This window comes from Zonotrichia albicollis, chromosome 3, assembly GCF_047830755.1.
Source record: "Zonotrichia albicollis isolate bZonAlb1 chromosome 3, bZonAlb1.hap1, whole genome shotgun sequence".
In the NCBI taxonomy this organism is placed as follows: domain Eukaryota; kingdom Metazoa; phylum Chordata; class Aves; order Passeriformes; family Passerellidae; genus Zonotrichia; species Zonotrichia albicollis.
The window spans coordinates 87083548-87110152 of record NC_133821.1 but is presented as its reverse complement, the minus strand read 5'-3'; the positions used below and the strand labels follow the sequence as shown (position 1 = coordinate 87110152).

The window sequence follows — 26605 nt, the reverse complement described above, 5'->3', positions numbered from 1 at the left end:
TTCAGAAGCTATCTTTCATGACAGCCACTCAGTAGCAGCAGAAAGCTTAGAAGTCATAAATCATGTCTCAAACACATTCTATTGTTCAAAGTGACAAATCATAGCCTTTCAAATTCATACAACCTTAAAATAGTATTTTCTTCCACCACAAGACTAGTAAAAGTTTTAGGGCTCTTCTGAATCACACTATTCACACCTATTTATGAGCATTCTGAAGTTTGAATATTATGAAGCTTAAATATTTATCATACCACAAACATTTACATAACAATGAGACAAAATAACAAGCATTGACAAAACGGAGATCAATAACTTTGATCTCCATTAGTCTATACAGATCTTCTTCCAAAAGCTATTCATTTGAATTTATCTTACATTTAAATGAGTAATCCTCTGGTAACCTTATTGATTATAAACACAACCTGAGCTGGCCTCCACAGGTCAGGATGACTAATATGAAGATATAAAAGTCAGAAAAGGGATTCATGCCCCCAGCAGTATCAACAATCCCCCTTGGCCATGATGACAAACAAGTGCTAATATATGTCAGAAAAACACAGGATTTTTTATGTGATGTGAGGTTATACTTCTGTAGCACACAAGTGAAACAAGTGCTTTTAGGACACATAAAGGTGAACCTACTATATGATCTAAAACTTTAAATGAGGCATTTCTCAACCTGTTTATGTTGTCACTAAATATAGGGAGTCCCAAAACTTACTGTACCAAATTTTTTATTATTTCAAACAAACTTCTGTACAAAAACATCAAAGCAGGCCAAGAAATCCCGTGACTTCACAAACAGCACATGACAACTCACAGAATGCTTTAAGGTTTACATTTTTATTATACAAGTGACAAATAGTTTTTCTCTGGGCTACTTAAAGATAAGACTTCATTGTTTGACAAAAAATTGCAGGTAAGCATATATTAACTTCAGTTACCAAAGCTCAACAGAATGGCCTGTCATCCACCTAATTTACCTAACTGGAAGTGACTATGAACAAAGCAGGATTTTCCCTAACATACATTTTTAAATGTCCCCCCATTAAAAATGGAGCCTGTAAACAGTGGATTTGCTACTGTGAAAAAAAGTGTGGTCATTGCTTTCAGAAAAAGAAAAAGATCTAATGTGAGTGAGTTCTACCTCTCTCCCCAGCAACATCATAGCAACTGGCTGCTGCACCTGCAGGGGTGTGACGTGAATGCTGGAGTTGTGGTGCTGTCCAGCATCAGCACAGGCATGACATTGGCACCTGTGGGTTCTGATTGGGTCTGAGAAACCTCACAGGGGTTGCTCTGCCCAGAAATAAACTCTCAAGTTAATCCCTACTCCAGAGAACTTGTGACATTAATACTGTTTAAGGACTGAGTTCAAAGACACAGTTTGTCACAGTGCAGCCGAGTTCCAGCAGACCAAATGCATCTTCAAAGTCTTAAGGTAATGTTTTTAGAAGAGATGTGCATGAAAATTCCAGTGAAAGCACACAAACCCTGATTTATCTATATGGGGATAAGCAAATGCAAATCTGAATCTGTGCACAAGCACTGGAGTTTCCACACATACATGCAAGCAAAGTACACAAAATCAAACATTTTCTGAACGTGACCTCTGCAAGAATATGTACAGCAACTGCAGACCACCCAGTAGACACACATAACAGAGCATGAGCACTTTGCTGCTTTTGGCAAAGTATTTCTATTCCATTAACTGGAACATTTACCAGAAAGTAAGAACAAACAACTCAGCAAGGAACTTAACTTTTTGAAGTATCAATCACATGTCAAAAGCCAGTGAAGAGCAGTCAGCTGATAAATATTTCTGTGTTGATTCTGAGTCATCTAATGAATAACACTACCAGGAACTTAATGGAGTTCCTAAGAAAAGATCAGCTCTTGATTTTAAACCATCCCTAGTCTGATGCAGCTGATATGACATCAGGAAGTTTGCTACAGAAGAGTGTACTAGTTTAGATCAGCCAAAAAATTACTGGCTAAAGCTGTCTGGTAGTTAATGTTCACTGTGATATATTTACACTGACAAACCTTTTCCAGTTAAGTCAAGGCATTAGTATTTTCCCTTTCCTTTCTAAATCTAATAAAATTATACAGAATTTTCAAAATCTATCAATGATCTTTAAGCATATTTTCTCTTCATTTATACTGCATCTGAAAAAGGATATTAATTTCCTAGGCTGTTGAAAGGTACAGGTTATACTTAATTAAAAAGGTAAAATTACCTGTTTGAAATACATTTTTTGGATGCCAGACATCACATAATCCATAAAATCAGGTGGATCTCCACTTATTACAGGAAAGACAATGCATTTTGTGAGTAATGAACATTCAGGTATTCTCCTATTCATACTAGTTTGACAAGATCCTAAAACTGACCAAAAAACTGTGCACATGTTCTTCAAAACATACCAAATGAATTTTGCTTTCTCTTATATTAACTTTTTTCATCTTTAAAGTTCCTTTTCTGTGGTACCTTTGACATTTCAGTTTGATTTCCATTTTGTCTTCACTACAACTTCTCTGATAGAGAAGGCGTTTAAGGATTAAAATGCACAGGTAAATTGTCTTAACTGAAGTATCTAAGTAAAAAAGTATTTTAAAAGTCAAAAGATAAAGGCTGGAATAAGAACTTAGGTTGTACTATATAAAGTCAGTCAGGTTATGAACAGATTCATATATTTTAGCAATGTGAAGAAAATGGTTATGTAAATACACACAAGTATTAACATCAAACTGTATTAAATTATGTAAACATACACATCTTCTGTGATCAATACAAACATCTACTTGTCTGTGGGTACTACTGCAGCATAGCTCGAATTTGTTTTGAAGTAGATTCATCATTCAGGTGTTTTGTAGTGAACCTAGAAATTACAAGTTAAAACAATAATTTATAAAATGAACAGAGACAGGAAAAGTCTGAACATTTGAGCCTGTTTTTGAAATCAGCACCGTTCAGTTACACAAAGGAGGAATTTACATGGTCCTCTACTGATCACTGGAATTTAACTGGCAAGAATCTGGTGCTCTTTATCTTCTAAATACCCTATGCAGTAAATTATTCCCTGCTAAAAGGTGGAGAACTGTGGCTAAATCCTGTCTGGTATCTGTCTATGACATTGTCATAATCTTAGGTCAAAATTATCTCTTATTTTTTCTAGTTAAAAGCTTCAAAATAAGCAAAATAATGAAAAGACATAAGAAATATGGTAAATACTAAAATCACTTCAGAATCTAGACTGAATTTTGGCATAATCTATGATTTTAAGCAGCTTTCTTAAATATTCTGAGAGGACTGAAGAGCCTTAGCGTGTTTTTTTCCATTTAAATCCACGCATTCTCCACTGTTTATGCTAATAGGGAGACTGATTATAACATAAGCTTGAAACACACTTGATACCTGTACATTTAACTCCACATCAACTTTAATTCAAAAGATATGATAAGCAAGTGTGGAAGTGCAGCTCTCCCTCTATCCAAGCATTCAACAGCTAGAGAACTCGAAACAGCTCTGAAAAACTTGGGTTTGACAACATTCTCAGCTTCAGAGAAGCATCAGACCCCTCTGTGTCTTCCTTCCCAGGACAGCACCATGAACACGATTGGGATTTAGGATGCTGTTTCCTTGAAGCTGAGTAATTTAGCAAGATTAAAAAAAAAAAAAAAAGAAAAGTCTTACTGAGATGGAAAGGGAGAGGGAGAAGGGAAGTACTTAGGGTTTGAGAAATAGAAATCTGACACTTCATTTCTAAAATGCTCTATAGATTCTGGGGTATTTTATATGGTAAATCTTAGGTAGGATATACTGTTTAAAATATTAACATTTATTGTTTATTCAAATGAAATGAAATGGGAAGAAATTAATATTTAAAAAACCCAGGTAATGAAGAGGAAACCTGAGAGGATAATCTTATTAAAGCAATGTTCTAAAGTGAAGAATCTTAAATATAAAGAGATTGGGAGAAAAACAGAGAGGAATTTTCTACGGCTGAATCACACATACCTGAGAGCATTCAGAAGTCCTTCCACAGAGTCAGGTGGTTGTTCCTTTAAAACTTTTATGCATCCCTTCATCTGGGAACAGAAGCATGCCACTATTGAACAATAATATATGAATTGCACTAGCTGAAAACAAGGAAAAAATTCACCATATACAGGCAGGTTTCTTTTCTTACTGAGTGTTAATGCTGTTTTACATGACACAATAAAAGCATTACACCTTATTAAAAATTATCTCAAAGTTAAAAACTTAACTTTGGAGAAAACATCTACTTTAACAAAAGCTTGTAGAGTGTAAATTATGTATCAAGTCTATATTTTAACTTGCACACTGCTTCTTCAAGCCAAGTAAAAATTACAAAAATCAAAACTATCTGATACAGGCTGAAAAAAAGAGATTTTGTGAGTTCTGTGTCATTGCTGTTAGCTCTAAGAAGAGATGTTTCAACTCTGACTTATTTTTATGTTTGCATATAGGGAAGTAATTTTCAGTATTCAGTTTTTAGTTGTGAACCTAACCAGTGACAACTTATTATTTGTTTCATAGCTTGCGGTTAAAAATTTAATCTAAGAAGTCCATGGTGTTGATTTTAACACCACACTGAATGAACATCTTTGTGGAGACTGTAAAAAACAGGCTGAAACTCTGTCCAAATTTACAAAAGGGGAAATGAAGCAGAGAAAGCAAGAGTAGAACTCATTTGACCCATTGTACAGACTCCCTAGCTGGTCAATAGAGAAATAAGGAATGCTTCTAACCTTTTCAGAATGTATCTTCCCCAGTAGTACTTTTTCCTTCCCACTGCTATGAAGACATCTAATCTAGCTATTCAGAAATTAACCTAGATTAATTCCATCTTATTCAAAATGACAGATAAAGACACAGCTGGGTCAAGATTTGAATCCTTTAATTTTCCAAGTCACATTGGAGTGCTAAATCTACATGTAGACATTTCTTTGCAGCTGAAGAGCACCTCTGCCTTATTAAGGAAGCAGATGATGAAACACTTAATCTAAGTCAGGATTCCAGCAAAAAATAGTTAGAAAATGTAGCTCAGCATCCCTTACAGGAAGCAGCCCAACAAACACTGCTCACTGCTCAGCTGGTTCATTTCTACCTGGAAAGTGTAACTAGCTTTGCAAATACCAGATCAGATGAGATTCTCAGGCTAGCACCATGTGTTCTGAAGTGACACAGTTATTTTTCCTAAATTAGAGAAGCTCAAGTCTATGTGCACATCACTCAGTACCAGTTTACATGCCCCAGCAGGTCTGATCAGACCAGACCAAGTCAAAGGGGATAAAAATTCAAACAATTATTTTTTATTTCTGTTACAATCAGAATACCTAAACCAAGCAGGATAATGTTGGGGTTTAGGATTCTTCCTTTTGTTTCTTTCTCTCAAGGAATTTTTCTCCCATATGTGTTGCTAGGAGACAATAACGACTGCATGATCAAGAGAGACAAAACTTGCCACAGCTCAGGGGAGGAGAGCAGCTGGCTACTCTCTCTTTTTACCTGGGTGTTTCTCTGGGAGGAGTAGAGACACAATGAAAACTGGATTAGGAAAAAGGGGTTGGGTGCAGCCCCCAGCTCTCTTGTACTCTGGGCATTCAGAGGGGAGAGAGGCTGCCGTTGCTGTGGGGAGAATTCATCACCATTGCAAGGCTCCATCTCCTGCTGCCTTTCTTCTACTGGGAGCGGAGCTCTACTCCAAAGAGTGGCTGTTGCACTGGGACCTTACGAACACCTCACCTTATTAACACCACACCTAAGCAAAAAAAGTACTCTTCCCCATCTGCTGGGGTGCCTCAGGGCAAACCCCAGGATGCCAAGCCTGCCTTTCCCCTGCCCTGCTCAGAGCCAGGCTGTGGCTGCCCAGCCCCTCCGTTCTTTCGGCTGCACTGCAGCCCTGCACTCCCTGACCTTCAGGACACGCCGCGGTTCCAGCTACAGCTGCAGAGTTTCTCATACAACTCCTCCCTCCACCACGCCAGGACTTGTGCTCCTTCCTGCCATTCCAGCTTGCCGCTCCCGAGGAGCCGCTGGAGCAGTGGGATCGCTGTCCCTGGGGCTTTGTACAGATCGCTTTTTACCCTCCTGCCATTGCCGTGTGCTCCCAAGCCCGCCCCACAGCGCCCCTGCAGCCGCGGGGGAATCACCACACGCGCCCCACAGCGCCCCCTGCAGCCGCGGGGGAATCACCGCGCCCGCCCTGCCCACCAGGAGCCAGCAGCGCCCTGGCTGGCCGTGCTCAGAACTGCACCCAAGGGAACACAGCTTGGAGAGCAGGAACTGTTTGTTGGGTTTTCGGGGATTTTTCTTTTCTCTGTTTTTGCTGCCATTGTTGTTGTTTGCTTGCCTTGTTATACACATACATACTAGTAAAGAACTGTTATTGCTTTCCCCATATCTTTGCCTTGCACTTAATTTCAAAGTTATAATAATTCAGAGAGAAGGGGTCATATTTTCCACTCCAAGGGAGGTTCCTGCCTTCCTTGGCAGACACGTGTCTTTCAAACCAAGACAGATGTCTAAACTAGGAGACTGTCATTAAGAGCTTAAAATACAGCCTCCAGTCTTGAAAGAGTAAGGAAAGGGTAATATACTTCACTGTCCCTGAAATTATCTTGAAATGGCTTGAATGGCTGAAGTGAATAGTTTGGAGAAAAGAATTGTTTACCACAGTAAAACAAACTCATAATCTGAAATGTTAGGAGATTTTTTGAATTAAAAAAAAATCATGGAGCTAATTACGCAACTCAAGATTTGGGACCATGTACTCATTTTTTAAAACTGAGTTGTACATCTCCTGCCTCCCATTTATACCTACCTAACTTTCCTGCACGATGACAAGGCTTTAGGATAAACGTGAGAACCAAAGTACACACAATGTACATTTGATCCTTTCAGAATTTCACTTCTGTTGCCTCTGTAGGCAAGAGACTGAACCTCCATTCAAGAAATCTGCATTCAAGCCCCAGGCTCTATCTGTTTATGACCTTGAGCAAATCTATTCACCTCTGTGAAAAATCTTTCCCTCTGTAGAGAGTCAAAGAGGAGATGTGGCAAAATTCTGCTACCCACAGATGCAAAATGCTAAGGAAGACCCAGTGTCATGGAGAGCAATAATATTTGGTTTTTTCCTTCTCTTTTGAAAAAGTCTATCATGTAAATCAAAAGACTTGGCATTTTTTTCATTATTAAAAGCTTATTTCTGCTGAAAGAAGTGGTGTGTGAGATTTAGGTTTGTAAAAACATGCAGAAAAGACAAGAGTACTCTTTTCATGTGTGCCTGCAATTTCTAAAATAGAAAAATAAGACTGATGTCTCTGTGACTGGCCATGCCAAAGATAAAACTGAAGGGTCATTATCAACATTACAACAGTAACATTTCAGTTCTGTTACTTCAGATGTCAGACAAAGCAGACACAACATTGAATATCTACTTTTTACAAGAGAACTACTGCCAAAGATGACCATTTCAGCATTGATATACTACATGATTAAAAAAAAATTAAGACCACAGAACATATTCCACACTAAGTGTAATATAAAATGATTTTAGCCTAACTACACAGTTGGCAAAAAAGCAGAGGTAACTAAGAAAAATTATTATCTGTGTCTGTAAAAAAATAAAAAGGAAAAAAGCTGGTCAAAACTGATGTATTGAAGAGCACAAGTGAAGACAAATTCTAAATTGCCATTCAAAAGTAAGTAAAATTATTTCTACCAAGCATAAGCTTGTGATGAAAAAGAGCTGCAGACTAGTACTCAAACCTACAGAGTATTAAAGAAAGGCTTCTCTTACATCAATCTTTGATGTCTTTGAGAAAGCTCCCACAGGATGAACGTGATCGTACAGGATAATAACTCCCACCATCACTCGCATGCAGAACATAAGGGTCTCTTCACTGGTGAATCTACTCCTGTACTCTCTGCAAGACAGAACAAAAGAAATAAACATGCCAGACCTTTTACTAGACAATTTTTAAAACTATACTGGGAGTGCGTGAAATCGGAACCAAAAGTATATTTTAGGGCTGCAGATGCACATTAGTAAGACACTGAGTATCAGTGAATTCTGTAAGCCTGTGCCAATAGATGTAAACCTCTTGTCATACTCAGGCACTGCCGAGATCCTCAAAATGTATGTGATGATGGCTACATAGAAAACTTAATGAAATATAATGGAGACTGATCTGAAACACTGCAGTTTAATCTCAGAAACACCACATGCCAGCACCTCAAAGGAAAGCCACTGCTTTTGCTTAAATTCCTACTTTGGAATAGTCCAGTGGGACCCAAGTTCAGCAGCTGGGAAGTTCGGGGTTTCACCAAGATGGATTGTAACAGTCATGCTCTCTCTCTCTCTCTCTGTGTATTGGAGTACCTCTCAGTCTACAATAACTTCAACTTTTATTCTTCCACAGCATTGTAACATGAACCAACTTAAAGGTGACAGAAGTTTTGATGTGAAAATGCCTGATTATCCCACAATTAGAATTAAATACCACATTATCTTCTAGATGACTCAAAAGTTTTTTCTCTCCTTTTGCCAAAAAAAGAGCTGACTCATAAGGCTACTTTTCAATTCCCACTTCTATGATGTCTCAGGACTGTGAGATGAGTCCTACCCCTACAGACACTCCTCCAGAATCTTCATGAACAAGCACAAACCTCAGGAGTTCTACCCTTTACATGGCTCCATGAACAAATGACTCATAGGCAGAAAGACTACCTTGACTCTATCTTATATGTGTTTTCCAGTTGAAGAGACATCTAACCTAAAATATACTCCACTAAATGCATAGCAAAATAAAGAACCCTACTGGCTATTATTGCCTACACTAGCAGATATGAACACGATTGTACAGCTGAATACATTCATATGAATGAAAATTCATACAGCTGATTTTTTTCCTATCTACAATAAGATGGCTGCATCCAAAAAAAGATCTACTTAAATGATCCTTGAAATAGGCCCTGTGTATTTGCTAAAGTACTGCCTGGAAGAGGCAAAATCTTGCCCTCTGTGTGCTAATAATTGAGCAGCATGGGCAAGCAGGAGGCCTTTTGCCCTGGTTAGATAAGACACAGACACTGAAGCCTGAGAGTGCATAAGATTATTACACTGTATTTTAACCTTTTGAAATGCAGGCTGACCATGTAAGCTCTCCCCAACAGAACTCAACCTAATGAAAGATGTTATAAGGTGGTAAGAACAGGAGGCATGGCTTTCTAACACCAGGCCATACTTTTTATACAAAAGAAGTAACAACTTAAGGCAAAGATACAGGAATTCACTTGGAAAAGAATGTATTATCCCAGGTGGCTAATTAAAATATAAGTTCTATCATACAAACCCCCCAAGATTTAAGATAAAACTTACGGCGTTTCCAACATGACTTTACAAACACTGGCCATAGTACTTAGACAGTCCGTTGTATTTTCAATTGGTAATGTTTTGTTCTGGAAGGGTAAGAAATAGGCAGTGTTCAGTAAACTATCTTGTAAAATTAAAATCAAGAATGTCTGTGTTAGACCTTTCTTCCCCTTTACATACTTCTGATACAAAATGTGTTGTTGCATTACTGAGGGTTTTCAGCATTGGTGTGGCCTCTGCATAGAACAGGGACATCCTATTGGCCATTTCATTGTTCACTTCATTCTCAATGTCTAGCTGATAAAAACAGGAGAAAAAATAGTCAGTAAAGCTCTTTAAAATCTTGCCAGCAGCAAGAAAAAGACGCAGTACATGCTCATGTCATAAAGCAGATTGTTACTTGAATAGTCCTCTTTAATCACTTCATCCGGACTGCTGATTAACACTCAGTGTGAAGGAAAGAACATGACAGCTACTGAATCAAAAGCAAAAACTTTACCAAAAATGGCATAAACGCATCCTGATAAATAAACACCTCACTGCATGCAGCACATCAGAGTTTATTTACTTACATGCATGTTGTTTATTCTGTTGCGACTTATTGTCCGCCTGTAATAACTGAAGTCATTCTGAATTGCTGGGTTTCTCATCTTCCAGGAAGAGAAACAGGAAATAATCAGTTTTGGTTCAAAATACACAGTAACAATCAACATATATGGAAAGACTTTATTAACCTTAAGTTCATCAAAACGAAGAGTAAAATGTAAGATTTCTGCAAACTCTTTTGCTAGAGCCTGTTCCCGTTCCAGGTGCTGGGTTGGAGTGTAGGGAGGGCATGTCAAGGATTCCAGTAAACTCTGCAGGGCTTTCTCTGAATAAAAATCAGAAGCACAAATTGTAGTCAGTCCACACCAAGTTTTAACAACATATCTAAAAATACTGCATTCGAAGGAAAGAAACCCTCCAAACATACCAAGCCCTAAAGATTTTTTTTTTACTATTCTGAAGTGAGAGGCATCAATTAAAGACACCTGCCTCTTCAGGCTCTGCCATTTTCTCTCAATTTTGTACCATTGAATTATTTTCCATTTTTGTCACCCTTTATCTGGGATCCTTATCAAAAATTCTAGAGAAGGCATTTTTCGTGCATTCAGATATTCAGCACTTTCATCCTCCTCAATTAGCCATCAGCTCAGTATAAAGATTATTCTGGCATCTCTGTTACTAAAAGTATACTCTTGGGCAGTGATAGCAATATAAATCAGCTTCCGTGCCTGTAATTACTAGCATAACTCAAAAAGTGAAAGACATAGTTAGAGGATGTTGTAGAAGAAACCCCTTGCACTAGAAGCCCTCTCTCTTCATAGATGTATTTTCATTCCAGTGTCCTAATTCAAAGAGTAATTACATCATCTTCTGTGTTTGTTGGGATGACAAAGCCAGTGTACAACACATCCAACTTTGGATTTTCATCCTCTGAGAGAGTTTATTGATACACTTTCCCCATTATCCCTGCTCTTATAAAGTCTCAAAATATGACTAGCTTACACTCCTTTAAAGCTCCAGGGGATCCAAATTACAAAAAATAAATTGCATTAATCCAACATGGACCGGAGAAGGGCAGAAAAGTGACAGGAAATAAGAGAAAAACAGCGTAGTTTTATCATGTTTTTTTGCTTGTATGCTATTTAGGTAATACAGACAAACTAACAAAATATGAAATTAAGATTAAAGAGATGCCTTGATAAATGCAATTACTGTTAAATGTCCATTGATATCAAACAGAAATAATAATAACTCTATACGTCTTTTAAAAAGTTTGTGGAAGGACAAAATTTCGTCTTTCATTATATATAAAGAACATATAAAATGGAGATATTAAAACAGGGCTCACCTAATCTGAGTGAAAACTCATAAAAGCGCTTTAGCCTTACAACCAGGGGGCAGACTGAATTCCATGCTTTTTCTTGCAGCTGGATATCATTGGGATTTTGTATTGCCTGAAATGAAAATATAACTGTAAAGACTGTGATAAATAAATAACAAGCAAGAGGTGGTTTGGAATTTTCTTACATTATTTTAAAAAGTATTGTAAAACATAGAAGGATTCTGAGAAATTACATTGCAAAGAATTAAAAAAACCCCATGTTTTTCACCTTCCCTTTCCCCCTGTAATGTACTGTTTCAAAATCATTCATTACAGTGAACCATTGACACATAGAAATATGTTCTAACATATTCCTTTGAGAGCAAAACTACTGTAAAAACATCAGGTAAAACCTTTTGTGTAACTAGTGGTTGCAAAAGTTGTCTTTTTTTTCAGGTTTTAATGCAGTTGAATACTTCAACATGTTGAGGTTTTTAAGTAAGCAACATGTCACACTAAGAGTACCCACAAATCTGATGCAGGGAAAGTTTTGGTCACCTGAGAAAAATTCTAAGTTACAGTTCAGAAGTGTACTTCAGGACCAGCTTCAGAGAATAAGATGCCTCTAAAGTGGATGGGAAGTTATAATTTACTGAGCTTCATTATTCCACGTACAGAACAGAACTATCTGTATCATGTATTTCTGACAGCTTAGTATTACTTCTTCCATGTCCTCAAATTTGACTTCTGCCATGAGATACATGAAACAAGGTATATGAAATGGTGTTTCTTGAAGTGAAAAATAGTAACTAATTACTAACAGAAAACCCGAAAGAAGTTCCAACAGCCACCATTTAATGATTTCAAGCTAGAGCTTCATACTGAATGTTATGCATAATCTGGTATGTATTTTATAAATACATTCTAAGGAGATTTTCACTTCAGTTCATAGAATGTGCTTGGATAGAGAACAGAAGCAAGGAATATATCAAGTTTTGCCTGATTTTGCTTCTAATGAATTGTCATTAACAAACATACATCTCTAATTTCTTGTCCAGCTCCTTTGTAAGCCTGAAGGTCTGCAAGCATGCTTTCTGAGTCCTGTAAAACTGCACTGATCTGGTTCCAGACCTCCCTTTCTCCATCCGTGGGCTGTGCATCTAAGAAAGAGAAAAGCAAAATGCACCAAGTCAAAAGGAAGCTGCAGTACAAATGGCAGGATTACACAGTTCTACTTAACAATACCATATGCAGCTTGAGTATGTGTAACTCCATTCTGATGTAGCTTTTTTCCAAATATACAATTATACAGCCATTCTGCTAACATCCAAGCTTCTGCTTTTTATAGCAAGGAAGGAAGAACAGTACAGTTTTTGTATGCTCTGGCTCATAATGCCTCTTCTCATAATGCAGCATTTTAAAGAGCAGCAGTATCATAAAGCAATGTTATTGGAAAATAGGATAATGCATCAGTCCCTCTCTTTCATGAGCTCTATGGCTCAATTACAAAGAATTGCTCACTTTTCTTGCAGCTTAGGGATAAAATCAGGCCTTTCAATAGATAGAGCAGTAGGATATTGCTCCACTTTGACTTCCCTCCAGGCTTCCTCAACCAGGGTAATTTATTTCTCCTTTTGTAAAACAGATACAGTACTATTAAAAATAATTTTTTTCTTATGTATGTCAGGGATCATTCCTGCCACTAAAATAAATCCAGCTCTGCCAGTTATCAGTTTTCAGGGTGTGAGTGACCTGTAGACCTTTACTGTTGAGAGAAATGACATTTGAAATTAGATCAATTATCCTATTCAAATCTCTTCCTATGGGATTTACACAGCAGTGTGACACCAGGGAGTTATGTTATCCCCAGAACACTGACACATTAGACAAGGTAGAGATTTTCTGTCTTCTTTTGCTTTAAAACATAAAGATGACAGGCACTGACCAAAGACTGGATGACCTACATATGGGATTTCAGTCTATATGTGAAGGGACAATGAGAGCTCTACAGAGACACAACTATTTCTTCCCTTAGATTCATTTTAGCTTCTAAAGGTAGAATGTTAATTTTTATGAAAGAAAAAAATCACCTTGAAGTTGAATCTTAGAACTTAAAGACTATTTGTTTGATTAAAAGCAGTGAGGTAAGTTCAGTTCAAAACTCAACAACTAGGATGAGCTACTGTATTAATGTCTACATAATTAGACAAGAAATATTAAAAACAATTTTTCTATTTAGGTTGTCCCACTCTCCTTAAGAAAACTGACAGAATTTTCTACCCATGTATCAGTACGGGATTAATTTATCCAGTCCCCATTAGAAACAAATGAACTGGTTCACACTGGAGTATATGGAAAACAGGCCTTCTCTCCATGGCGTTTCAGGTTAGGATAATTTGTTTAAATGTATGAAGTTACCTATGGACCTTGCACAAACAGGACATAAATGTAAATTAGATTTACATGTTTGTAGCTTCAAAGCAACGCATACTTAAAACCCTTCCCATATTCCTACGGTACCATGAGTTCCAAGATACTGGGCACATAATACTGATTGGACTTTCCTTTTGTTCTTAAGTTTTCCTTTCTCTCATTTAAAAAGTTAAAATAAATATAAACTGGGCTTACTTAGCTGAGTTTTATAGTAAAAATATTTCATGTAACTAAAAAATTCCACTATTCTTCAAAAAGTGAGGGAAAGGAGCACTGAAGGGAAAAACTCCCCAAAGGAAAATCCCATCTGGGACATGGCTGTTGAACTGACCCAACAGTCACTTTAAATTTACAGTGTTCCAGACTGGTTCTTTCCTCAAGCTGCAAGAAATCTCAGGTACACACCGTAAGGGGTTTGCCATCTTGTAATAAAGAAGCAAAACAGAAAACTCTTCTGACTTTAACGAGGAAAGCAGTGATCCTGAGAAACAGTTTCACACCATACAACAACAGAGCAGGGGAAGGTGGGAGTCACATAAAAATCAGTATCTATATTTTATTAGTTAAGATAATGAAAATAACATTTCAGTGAATACTAACACAAAAGAGAATAAATAACTTGTTAGTGCAGTTCATGAATGTCAAATTTGCATGTGCAGGTAACTTGAAGCATCTTGTTTAACCTTGTTGGTTAACAAGGTACTTCTATGTTAATTTTTACAATTTATTTGCTATAAAAGTACTAGTGCTTAAGGGGGATGCAAATGCTATAGACTGCCCAGCACTTTAAGACTTCAAAAAGGCCTTTAGTAACACCTTTCATTTTAAGTCTTTTTCAAAAGTTCCCAATTCATCTTTTAGAAGTTGGCAGAAGAAGGAATATTTGAAACTCATTGAGCTTTCTGTAGTATCCCAGCACCTGGAGACAGAGTAGGAGCAAGAGCCAGGCAGGTGTGTGGAAGAGGGAAAGAAAGGGAAGGGAGAGGAAGAGGGCTGCAAAGGCTCCAGAGCAGCAGGCTTAGCTTGCCCTTGCAGAAGCAGTTTACATTTATGTTGGAAGTATTTAGCTTAAAAGAAAGGTAGGGAGGATGATTCAGGCTTCTTTTTTTTTTTTAAACATGCATTTATTTATGAAATAGAAGTTATGCAAACAGATGTTCTGATAAGACCATGGCCATTTTTCAAAAGGGATTTTACAAGAAGATCCTGCCAAAAATGGTCAGCTAAAATAACTGAAATGGATCACTTTGAAAACAATTTCATCTTACTGTCAACAACAATAATAATAATAATAGCAGCAGCAACAACTAAAAGGAATTGAGATGACTTCATGACATATTTTGACGTTTAGAACTGGCTTGCTATGTCAGTGAAACCAAAGCTTGTTTCTCTGCTCTGAATTAAACAATGCCAGTCCTGAACCATGGTGTGGAATCACTGGTTGGCCGTGCTCACCTCTTATCCCTCCACTGTCAGAGATGCAGCAAGAGCTCCAGAAACCTGAGCCCATTCATAAATAAAACCACTTCCACTGGCCAACCCATGTGAATGCAAACCCCCTCAGTAGCAAGTTACCATAACGGCCAGACTCACTGCATTTCAAGGCTGAGTTTTTAGAATGCTCAGGATTAGCAATCAGAGCATTCTGTCTTTAGACAAAACAGAAAACTCTTTTACCTCCCTTTGGACAGATGTTTCTCATGTGAACCCTAAACCAAACAACTACATGAATCCTGTATCAAATTAATGCAAGAGTCAGATGAGGCCTGGATCTCCCATATACAGATTCTACCAGGCAAATTTAGATCTGGAAAGAAATACGCTTCCACTGGCTCCATCAGAAATAACCAGGACATGGTAATTCATCCATTCCAATGAACACGTGCTCTTTTTCAAATTTGTGCATGGCCTATGCCATGTTTTGGATAGAACTTCAGACTTCAAAAAGAACAAGAGGAAAGCTGGACCCAATACTGTTCATTTGTGGATGCATTAAGAATTTCAGGTGAATGCTAGGGCATGAAAGTGGGGTCATGATTATTTTCTTAGCAAAATACCTGTCATTTGTTTCAGAAAACCCTCCTAACAGAGTTAGTTAGGGTTAGCTATCTACCTCATCCTTCACCAAATGTGCATTAGAAATAAACACAGAAACCTCTAGATAGGTAAAACATTAGTATTCATAGGATAAGACTAAATATAGAAAGGATAAAGGATGTGATGCCTTTACCAGTACCAAATGAAGTACAAAAATACTTCAGTAATCAATTTTAATGAAGAAAGAACAGTACTATGAAGAGTACTAGCAACAGGACTACAAGAAGCACTTCCAACTCACACACCCTTTCTGAATCTAAGAACTTGATTCCACCCCTTCGGTGGTTAAGAAGATTCCTACTGAGGCTGGTTAGTTCTTCCATTTCAGTGAATTTAGACTCATATTTGTTGTAAAAATACCATGCCCTTCTGGCCTCCACAGCATAGCAAAAGAAAGTGAGTTAAACAAGAGCTTTCATGGGTTCTGCTCTCAGCTTTTCTTGTCCTGCCCACTGCTGAAAACGGCAAATAATTCCTCAGTCAGCAAGTTAGAGTCCAGTATACATATTTAACTGCATAATGCTAAAGTCCTATTTCAGATTTGTCACCATGACAATCTGGGACAAAATTAAAAGAAAAGCTCAGAAATGAGCAAAGGCATTACAATTACAGTGAGTAATTCACTGTAGAGAGTACCAGAACCTGTTCCACTCCATACATTAACGAATCCCCAGTATTGGATAGAAACAGTACCCTATCCAGGCTACACAGGATTTTAAAATTTCATTCTGTCTGAACTAGGTAGAATACAGTGAAGCTCACAAAACTGTTAATTCTGGCTCCAGGCAGGGTGCTGTGCCAGGGAGATCAGTGCCTGGGTTCAGCTCTGTGGTGGATGGGGGATGGACACACAGCACCTCTCTGACTGAGCTGCAGTTTCTGCCTCAGGGCATTCCACAGCTCGGGAACTGAGTTAACCTCCCACAGGCTGGACCCAGATTACATCCTCAGCCTTGCTGCCTGAGCAACAAGAGTATTAATTAATAGCCTATTATGTGAAAAGTGGGCAGTTGCTCTGCTGCCAGACACATTCTAATAATAGACCCTTTTAATGGTACATGAATAATAACTGAAAAGTTCATTAATCTTTCTGGGAATATGGGGAATCCTAGAAAATAAGATTCTTGGAGGGGATGAGAGAGATTTAACTAGGCTCAAGTGAAATCCACCTAGTTAACAGTAAAAAAAAAAAAAAAAAGAACCTGCTCACATTAAGGGTAAAAAACATCTTATAAAAAGTATTTGAGGAGAGGATGGAACTGTAGGTGTCATTTAAGGACATCTTCAAATAATCTATAAGCATAATCTTTTAGATTCAAGTTAAATTGTTGCCTCAACTTTCAAATTATTTCCAAGAATTCATGTGGAATTATTTGTTTACTTTGCCTGAAATGGCAGTGATTTGACAATAGATTTTCTGCAAAAAAGAGCAATTTTAAGATGGTACAGAAAGAGCTCAAATACCCAGAATTAATTTATCTGCAACTAATTTAAATAAGGTCAACATTTAAAGTACAAAACAGCTCTTGAACTGACAAAACTGACAAATCCATTTCAAGAGAATTTGATGTGAAATCCTGAAAGCCACAGACTCTCAAGACTTGCCACTCTCAAGACTTGCCAGGCGCTCGCTTTTCCTAACATGATTTTCAAGCTGAGCACTAAGAAGGAATTAAGGTAAAGTAAATGATATATAAACAAACCAAGAGGTAGTAGCTTGATTAAAAATACTCCCATCAAGATCCAAGTGTAAAAAGCAAGATGGTGCACTTTCTAATAAGGATGAAATTATTTTTCTCTATTTAAACCTTTCAGTAGACCTTGAAAAAGAGTAATTTGGTTGAATGCATTAAGTCTGCAATACTCCTTTAAAGAAAAGGCCTTTCCACCTGCATGGAGAATGTTATTCTCCACACAGACCCAGCATAACTGCCCAACTCTAAAATGAGTACTGGGGAGCAAACAGAACTGCTTTTGCTATACAACATTAAGTGAAATTAATGCTGGATTCAAGTTTTTTCAAGTATGACCATGGAGTTGCAAAACTTGATTTCCAGTTTGGATTGAAGAAAAATGTTAGGTGTCAAAAAGGATTGCAAGTGACAATGTGGACACCTGCATGAAAGTAGGGGAAATGAGAGGATGTAAAACTTTTCTTTTTTCTGTTTTTTTTTAGTAGCCAGCTAATGAAAAAGCCCACAGAAATGAAAAAGCAAGATGCTGATGCAAACAATGAATACAGTAAACACATCAGCTCAGCACACCTGTCATCCTCTGAATGGCCAAGTGTAGTGACCATGTTCACCCATGAGCTCAAAGTCACACGTCCAGCAAGGCCACACCAGACTCTGCTCCATTTCCACTCACTCAGTGTCCTTTTCCACTGTACAACAGCCAGTTACAGGAGACCAAAGCACAAAACTACAGCCCTGTTTTCAGTCACATCCCTTTGAGCCAATACAGATTTTTGTGCCACTAAAAACCTCTGGGACTGTACTTTGTGAGAAAAACTTTTAAACTTTCACTTACAAGCATGAAATTCTCTGAAATTTGGAGCTGACAGTTTTGTTCCTCTCCAGGTAGGTGTGCCTGACTAGTGTGCCCTAACCACTGGCACCTCCTGTGGGACAAGGTACTTCATTCAGTTATTGGCCACTTGCTTTTGGAAAGAAAAACAACCTTCACTGCCAAGGCAACAAATTTGGTATTTCCCCCTCTCACCACCACCTCTACCAAGGCTCCCCACTGCCAGAGCAGCTGTTTCCTGCCAAGCCTGCAGCCTGGGTCAGGAACACTTTCTTGCCAACAAGGACGCAACGGGGCTGATTAAACCTGTAAGCTCAGAGCAGCTGAAAGCTTTCACAATAGCTTGGCAAAGCCACAGAGCACTGCCAAGGCCCTCAAAAGTTTGGTCGAAAAAAAATAAGTGGTGACTTAGACAGAGGTTTGACATCCTGGGGTGACAGCGAAGTTTTACAAATTATATAGACAGAGAAGAAGGGACAGGGCTCCTCCTAAACCCAAACTAACCAATTAACCCTTTTTTCATATTTTAAAACTAATTTTTCATAATGAGGTAACTAAGCTCTAGATGAGAAGATTAAAGTTTGTGCACAGTTCTAGTGATACATTCTAGCTCTCATCTAAGAATGCAAGTTTGAACAATTTCATCAGATTTAAATATGTATTTAAATGACTTTTTGAAGCAGTGCTTCTGAATGTACACAGACACACATGCTTATAACATGCCAGTTACTTCTTTCAGAAAATAATTCAGGAATAAATTATTAAAGAACAAAACTATTTCAAGATGACAAAATATGCGTCTAATCACCTGAAATGATCTTTTAAACCATGCTACAAAAGGAAAATATTTTAAAAACACTAGATTTTCTCAAAACTTTTTGGTTGGCTTATTTTTTTTTTCTTTTTAGAACACAGGTATATTAAGAGAGAAAAAGTCACACACTGTTTGTGCTTCAAATAAAATACATTTCATGTATGTGGTGAAGACAGATTTAACCCATATTAAAGGATTTGGTGACAGTGTCTAGAAGTAGATGCAGGGAAACTGTAGTCAGCAAAAGTGAAAACAGCTTTGGATCAAATATGGATGTGACAAGAGAACTGGAATGGGAAACACTGTTCTGCAACTGATAACCATGGCTGATAACTGATAATCATTTAGAGAGATGCAATCAAGCACATACACTTTGACCATTTCACTACTTTTTAGAAACTATAAACCCAGCTAAATCATCACTGAACCAAGCAAAAATAGTTCCACCTCCACTGCTTTTTTTTCCAGCTTTTTATTTCCACATGTATTTCCATTCAAGAAAGAATCATAATTTTTTTAACCCTGATTTGTTAAAGAAAGCTGAGGTTGAGTTCATTCATATGTAAGTTTAACAACGGTTCAATAATGTTTTGAATTTAATTCAAGATAGGGTTTTACTTGCATATCTGCCTCTCTGCCCTTTTCTCTGCTCAGAATGAAGTAATTTTGTATGGTTTTATAAATATCAGAAAGTAATATTCTACTGAAGTGTAATTTTATTTGTTTGCAAATCCCTTTTGAATTGCTTTATGATGCATAAGCACATGCAGTTTATTAGGAAATAAGCAAAGAAGGCAAGCCAGGCAAGAAGCTTTGCTCACTTTCAAAGTCAAGGAAAAAATTTGGCCCCTGATCAAGCTCTGTGCAAGTGAGAACTTTTAAAAGATTTCCCATTTGGTTCCTGAAAAATAGAAAAGGAAGAGAAAAGGAGTACTGAGTGAACAAATTATTTTAGAGACAAGGACTTGGACAGACTGGTTGTGCTGGAAAATACACACTGTAAGCAATCAGATTTTAAAAGTTTTTCCTCAGTTTGCTGCTAAGTCAAGGAAAAGATTTTCTCATTGTCTTGTAATTGTTTGAACTTACTTTCAAAATCCAGGAAAAAATGTGGATAGTTTTCAATTTCCCTGGTAAGGACCTTAAGAAGATTACCCATCCCAGCAAACCTAGTAAATGCAACAAAATCATAAACAGTTATACATGTAAACTCAGAATACTACAGCTAAGAGCTTGACACAGTCTGCATCATAAATTCAACATTTTGGCAAGTTCTGGACCATGAGAAACATTTTGATGGTCAATTCTGTGATATTTGCGTAGGAAGAGGAAGACCTCAGATAAACACAGAAATAATTCTGTTCAACAAATTGGAATTTAAACATTAGGATAACATCCTAGTGTATAAAGAGATATTTATGAATTTATTCACTTAGCAAGAGAAATAAACTCAGAGCTATGTCTCTGTTAATTCTCTAAATTGCTGGACTCCAGATTACTTAATACCATTTCAAATACCATTTCAAATTAAAAACTGACATCTTAACACTTGTCTTAGGTATTCAGCAAAAATCCATGTCATTTTAAGAAAATAACTTACTATAAGGAAAAAAAATCTACTTGTTTCTAGTCAGTAAGATTTATAACAAGATTGCTACAAAAACCTATCAAAAAGGACAGTTAAAAAGCTTTTTCGCTTTTAAAAGTGTACATATGCATTTTAAAAAAAGAGACTAAAAAGGGGAGGTTTGAACCCTATTTTTTATCTGTTTTTCCAATCTTTTATCATCTTGGAATTCTTTGTATTTCAAGTTATGAACAACTTCCAAAAGGAAAAGTGACCAGTTTTTAAAAAAGCAAGTCTCTACAGAAGAGAAAAAGGAAAGAGATTTGAAAAAAGGTTTTTTTGCCAGTACAGTCTTTAGAAGGTAAGTTATTCTAACACCGTGTAGAAGAAGAGCTTTCTTGGTCAAACTTAAACTTTCTCTCAGAAGACAGAAAAATTAAACCATGAAAAGCACGTATCAGGATAAAGAGATCTGCCTGGAGGGATGCAGAAAAATGTAATTTTAGATTTAAAACACAGACTGAAAACTGATTTTTGCCTCAAAGAGAAATATTCTCATTACTTTAAACCACGGCTCTTGGGGATCACATCTGATGTTCATCTGTGATTCAGTTTAACTCTTTTCCCACTTAAGAAATCAGACCACAAAAAATTATTCTAAGCATGTACATGGCTGACACTCCACATAAGGAGACAAAGCTTTTTTCAAGTTTTCCCACAAGCATTACAGTAGGAAAAGAATCATCAACCCCAATTTCTATGTGCATATAAAGGACGTATTTCTACATCAGTAAAGCCTAAGAAAGTAATGTGGGCTTAGAGATTTCAAAGCAGCCACAGTCATAACATATAATGATATAAATTTAATCAATAATCTGTTCAGAACATGCAGTTTCATGTAAGCAAGGCTTTTGTTAAATAAATGGCTTTGTTTTGCATTAAATACTTCTTCAAAGTTTTCTCTCCAGAACAAATCCAGTGAGCAGACTGTCAAGCCCTTCGTAATTAGCAACATCTTGCATATACAAAATTGAAACACAAAGAAACATTTTCCATTATTCATAAAGTTACATTCATTACATGCAGGAAAAATATTTACACTTTTACTCTCAGAACAAAATCAGCACCTTATACACTGAGTTTGACTTTCTGATTAGCCTACAGAGGGGAAAAACATGCAAACAGAGCAAAATTGATTTTATACAGTGTTAAAACTTATATCTTCAATAATTTAATACTTTCATCACACTGGTATAATACATTTTATCAGCATCAGCTAGGAGAAACACGATAAAGTACACACATTTATTTTCCTTTCCATAATCTTGGGAAAAAAAATTATATTATGTAATACTATCACAATCGACATGACTGACTCAGCCTGGATTCTTCACCTTCAACTCTTTTTAAGCCATAACTTACCTCATCGCCTTCAATCTTCAGAGAGTACCCAAGCATTTCTTCTGCTGCCAAAGCTTGCACTGCATCCAGAACTGGTTTAGCTGATAGCATGCTTCGAACAGCGAGGAACCCTTTGTGCCAAAAACCTGAGGATACGCTCCCTCATTTGCATTGAGTCACTTGGGGTCATGTGCCCAAGCTCTGCCTCTGATCCTTCTTAAACAAGTACAGCACATCTCGTCTTGGGAGATTTCTGAGTGCTTTTCCAGAACTTTTGTTACATTTCCTAGTTTGTTTTTTACATTATTCCCTCTCCTTCAATCCCTGTGTAGAAACTGATCCAGCTATTCAGGTCACAAGTATGGAACAGAAGCCTACCACAAACTTCGTATACTCACACATGTTCATGCAGGTGACATTTTCCAGTGATCCTGGAGGCTCTGCTTTGACACCACCCATTTTCAAAGCCCACCAACCCCCAAAACAGTCATATTCAATATCAACATCCAGAAAAATATGGTTGAAGCAGCTGCTAAACATGTTTTAATGATTTTTTATACAATTTCTTAATGGTTTCCTAAAAAATGAAACTAAAAGCAACATCTGGTTCCATGAAACTTACACTTTCAAGTGTAATTCATCATTCAACACTAAATTTTAGTTTCAAATTAAAAGGCAAAACTTAAAGGAAGTGCTAATAAAATGCAAATCTTTGCCTCAAACTGTATTATTTTATTCTGCATAGCCTGCTGCTTCCCAGTACTTGGCTTTTTCAAACTGTCTTTCCTCAAAAACTCTAATAACATATTCCAAACCTCAAGAACTGAAAGTCACCTCCAGGATAATTTTAATGAGATTTCAAAGTAACTAACAGCACACATTCTGAGCAGGTCTATATATATATCCTGTGATTGCAAGAGAAATGCAAATAACAGCTGATGTACAGAAGCAAATCATAAAGGTTTAACACAGTAGCATAAAACTCTATTTCATTAAACCGGAAAGCATTTTATTTTACTTACTGTAAAATCAGTTTAAATGTTGAACTGAGACTCAATGCATATATAAAAATATTGCTGATGCTGCACCATTAAATGCTAGCAGCTTCTCTTTAGTGTTTTAATCCCTTAAAATTCCAACTTGCAACTATGCTTTAAAAACTATGACATGTTGACAACGATGTCTGCCTTTTTCCCTATTGTTTTCATTAAAGCTTACCCTAAGATATTATGTAAGCATATAGAAAACAGTTTTTAAGCTGTTATTGACATTTTAAAGCTCATTACTTAATTTTTGATGCTCAACATTTAATTAGTAGCACAGAGACAAAAATAAACCATAACCCAGCAATGAACAGGAAGGTACATTTAGCATTTTGCATTTTATTTACCATTATCCAGTAGCGGGTTTTGAAACTTGAACTTTGAACAAAATATCACAGGCTGGTTTTCCAACAAATAACTGCGTTCCTAAATTTCCACTGATTTAGTTTCAACATTCTAGAGGCATTACCTTGTATGGGAAAATAAATTCCTTCTATCCCACTAAAGCAATCAGTTTATTTCTGAATTGTGATGTATAAAATACTATCCCCCCCACCAAAAAATCAGAATTCAACCCCACAAATCTGCCATGGATTTTACATACATATACTGAAAGTATACTGAAATATATCTATTATATGCTTAAATCCACTTTCGAAAATACAGTAAGTGTTCCCAAACTGCATATTACTAACTAAAGACTGAATATCATGTTATTCAACACTTCTTCTAAATTTTGGTTTACACTGTTTTAAGCAACTACCCAATTCTCAAGCGTGGAGTTTTGTACCCCTTTCAAGTAACAGCCACAGTACTATACAAACTGCTGGAGAAGTACTGACTGATTTCTTCTCTTACAGGAATAATTTAATCAGTACCAATCCAAAACCAGCAGCAGCACTGCAGTACACTGAAGACGTAACAGAGAGACAAAGCTTTAAAACTTTGTGTTAGTGAAAAAGGACACGTTCACCAGCTCAAGCCTTTGCAGCTCATCAGTGCTCCTTTGCCAGATAAAATTTCCTAAATGTCTGCTCACATAAACATGGTCTGAAAGGCTTTTGTCAAAATGAGCAGGATCAGCAAATACCTACTGCTTAACCCCATTTAGATCATCCTAACGAAAGCAGGGCTTGTGCATGTTTTCATGAGCAGCTCCACTGGGAGTTTCAGGAGAAAGGCTCCCAAGCTCAGGAGTGGCAATGGATGACTCAGAATGATGACTTCTAGTGGCTCACCTAAGTGGGTAGAGACAGGAGGCATCCAGTCCACAGTCTGAGGGAAGTGTACTAAGCACATCAGCATCATTAAGATACTGGAACTGACCTTACTGCATGAATAATTAATCGTGGCTTCAAAAATATACCAGCATCTGAACAAACTCAAGACCTCTCAGATCAAAAGCATGATTCCAAATCACTGTGATATTCACTCATACAGTTTGTCTAAGTGCTTGTAAGGAAACAGCAGAAGTGCAAGATTCAAAAAGTTATCTTGGGGAAACTGGCTGCTCATGGCCTGGACAGATACACAGGGTAAAAAACAGTGGTGGTGAATGGAGTTAGATCCAAATGGTGGCTGGACACCAGTGGTGTTCCCCAGGGCTCAGTACTGGGGCCAGTCCCAGGCAATATATTTACCAGGGACCTGGATTTGTAGTTGTGAGGCCACACCTCAAGTGCTGTGTCCAGTTCTGAGCCCCTCACTACAAGAAAGGCATGAGGTGCTAGAGCGTGTCCAGAGAAGGGCAGGGAGCTGGGGAAGGCTGTGGGGCACAGATCTGCTGAGGAGCAGCTGAGGGAGCTCAGGGTGTTTAGCCTGGAGAAAAGGAGCCTCGGGGGAGACCTTAACACTCTGAACAACCACCTGAAAGGCAGCTGGAGCTGGGGGCGTTTGGTCTCTTCTCCCAGACAACTGGTGTTAGGATGACAGGACATGGCCTCGAGCTGCACCAGTGGAGGCCCACGTTGGATACCAGGAAAGATTTCCTCAAGGAAAGTGTGGTTAAACACAGGAACAGAGTGGCCAGGGAGGTGGTGGAGTCACCACTCCAAAAGTGTTCAAGAAACAACTGGATATGGTACTTGGCACTAGCTGGCATGATGGCGCTCAATCAGAGGTTGGACTTGATAATCTTGGAGCTCTTTTCCAACCTCAATGATCCTGTGATCGACTGCACTCTCAGTCAGTTCACAGATGACACCAAATTGGGCAAGAGTGCTGACCCTGCTGGAGGGCAGGAAAGCTCTGCAGGGGGATTTGGACAGGTTGGACTGAGGCTGAGGCCAATGGTGTGAGGTTCAACAAGGCCAAGTGCTGGGTCCTGCCCTTGGGTCACAACAACCCCTGCAGTGCTGCAGGCTGGGGAAGAGCGGCTGTAAAGTGGCCAAGAGGAAAACAACCGGGGGGTGCTGGTCAGCAGCAGCTGAGCATGAGCCAGGGTGGCCCAGCGTGGTCAGCAGGACCAGCAAAGTGGTGACGATCAATAAGACAAGAGGAAATTGGCCTTAAGTTGCACCAGGGAGGTTTAGATTGGATATTAGGAAAAATTTCTTTTCTGAGAGGGCAGTCAAGCACTGGCACAAGCTGCCTGGGGAAGTGGGTGAGCCAACATCTCTGGAGGTATTTAAAAGACTTGTAGATGTTGTGCTCAGGGACATGGTGGATTTGGCAGGATCAGGTCAACATCTGGACTCAATGAACTCAAAGATCTTTTCCAACCTAAATGATTCTATGTTTCTATTACTTCTTCCCATCAAATTCCACAATAGGTTTCCTTTCAACAATCTCTTTTTCTTAAGTTGAGAATATTTGCATGGATATGGTATTATTACTGCCTTCAGCTGTTTTACTGCTAAGTGTTTAAATCTTATAAATGGCAGTTGTATTGATGAAGAAAAATATAACACCTGATATTTAATATATTTAATATATAACTTATATAGTCTCAATTCTGCAAATACAATCAGTTTGCAAAAATTGTTACTTCTCTATAGTATTTTAAACTTATTTTTATTCTAAAAATAAGTTTAAATATGTACAGTTATTCTAAGAAAAAAGTAAAAATAGTCACCATACATTTGTGTTGAGGTGATAATTGCACAAAACCTCCAAAGATATTTGATAATTAAGTATGTACAGTATTCTCTAAAAAAGCACATACAAAAACATAACCAAACTCTTTTCAGAAAGCAAGCCATATTCATTTTCCAGAAAAATGAAATTATCCCCAATGCTGGCTTCGTAACACTGGATTTATAAGGTTTTCATAATACAAATAACATACATAAAGAGCATTAAGTGGCAACCTACACACAAGCAAAGAAAAATCAGTGCTACACATTCCTTAGGCAGGTAAGTATAAACAGACAAAAAGAAACTCCAGCAAAACTCAAAGCCAGAAAACAGCTATAAAGAAGTGAAAAGTAGAATAAGAGAAGAAAGTTGCTCAAG

The 26605-nt window shown here is 37.6% G+C and overlaps 1 protein-coding gene across 11 annotated transcripts in view; it reads right to left on the bottom strand.

Moving 5' to 3' along the window:
- Nucleotides 1-717: 717 nt before the first annotated feature.
- Nucleotides 718-26605, bottom strand: part of CYRIA (CYFIP related Rac1 interactor A) — a 55935-nt gene continuing 30047 nt past the window's right edge. For 3 of the 11 annotated variants that reach the window (XM_074538072.1, XM_074538070.1, XM_074538073.1), the window contains 10 exons: nt 19963-20042; nt 12310-12431; nt 11299-11404; nt 10139-10275; nt 9977-10054; nt 9585-9701; nt 9411-9490; nt 7830-7956; nt 4022-4143; nt 718-2882 (listed from right to left, as the gene is read on the bottom strand). In XM_074538072.1, coding sequence (XP_074394173.1) covers nt 2819-2882; nt 4022-4143; nt 7830-7956; nt 9411-9490; nt 9585-9701; nt 9977-10054; nt 10139-10275; nt 11299-11404; nt 12310-12431; nt 19963-20035 — 1026 coding nt within the window. In that variant the 5' untranslated portion in view covers nt 20036-20042 and the 3' untranslated portion in view covers nt 718-2818. Of the gene's footprint in view, nt 2883-4021; nt 4144-7829; nt 7957-9410; nt 9491-9584; nt 9702-9976; nt 10055-10138; nt 10276-11298; nt 11405-12309; nt 12432-19962; nt 20043-20230; nt 20311-22130; nt 22151-26605 lie in introns of those variants that run through there. The other 8 variants (XM_074538076.1, XM_074538075.1, XM_074538071.1 and 5 more) reach the window with 7 other exon arrangements.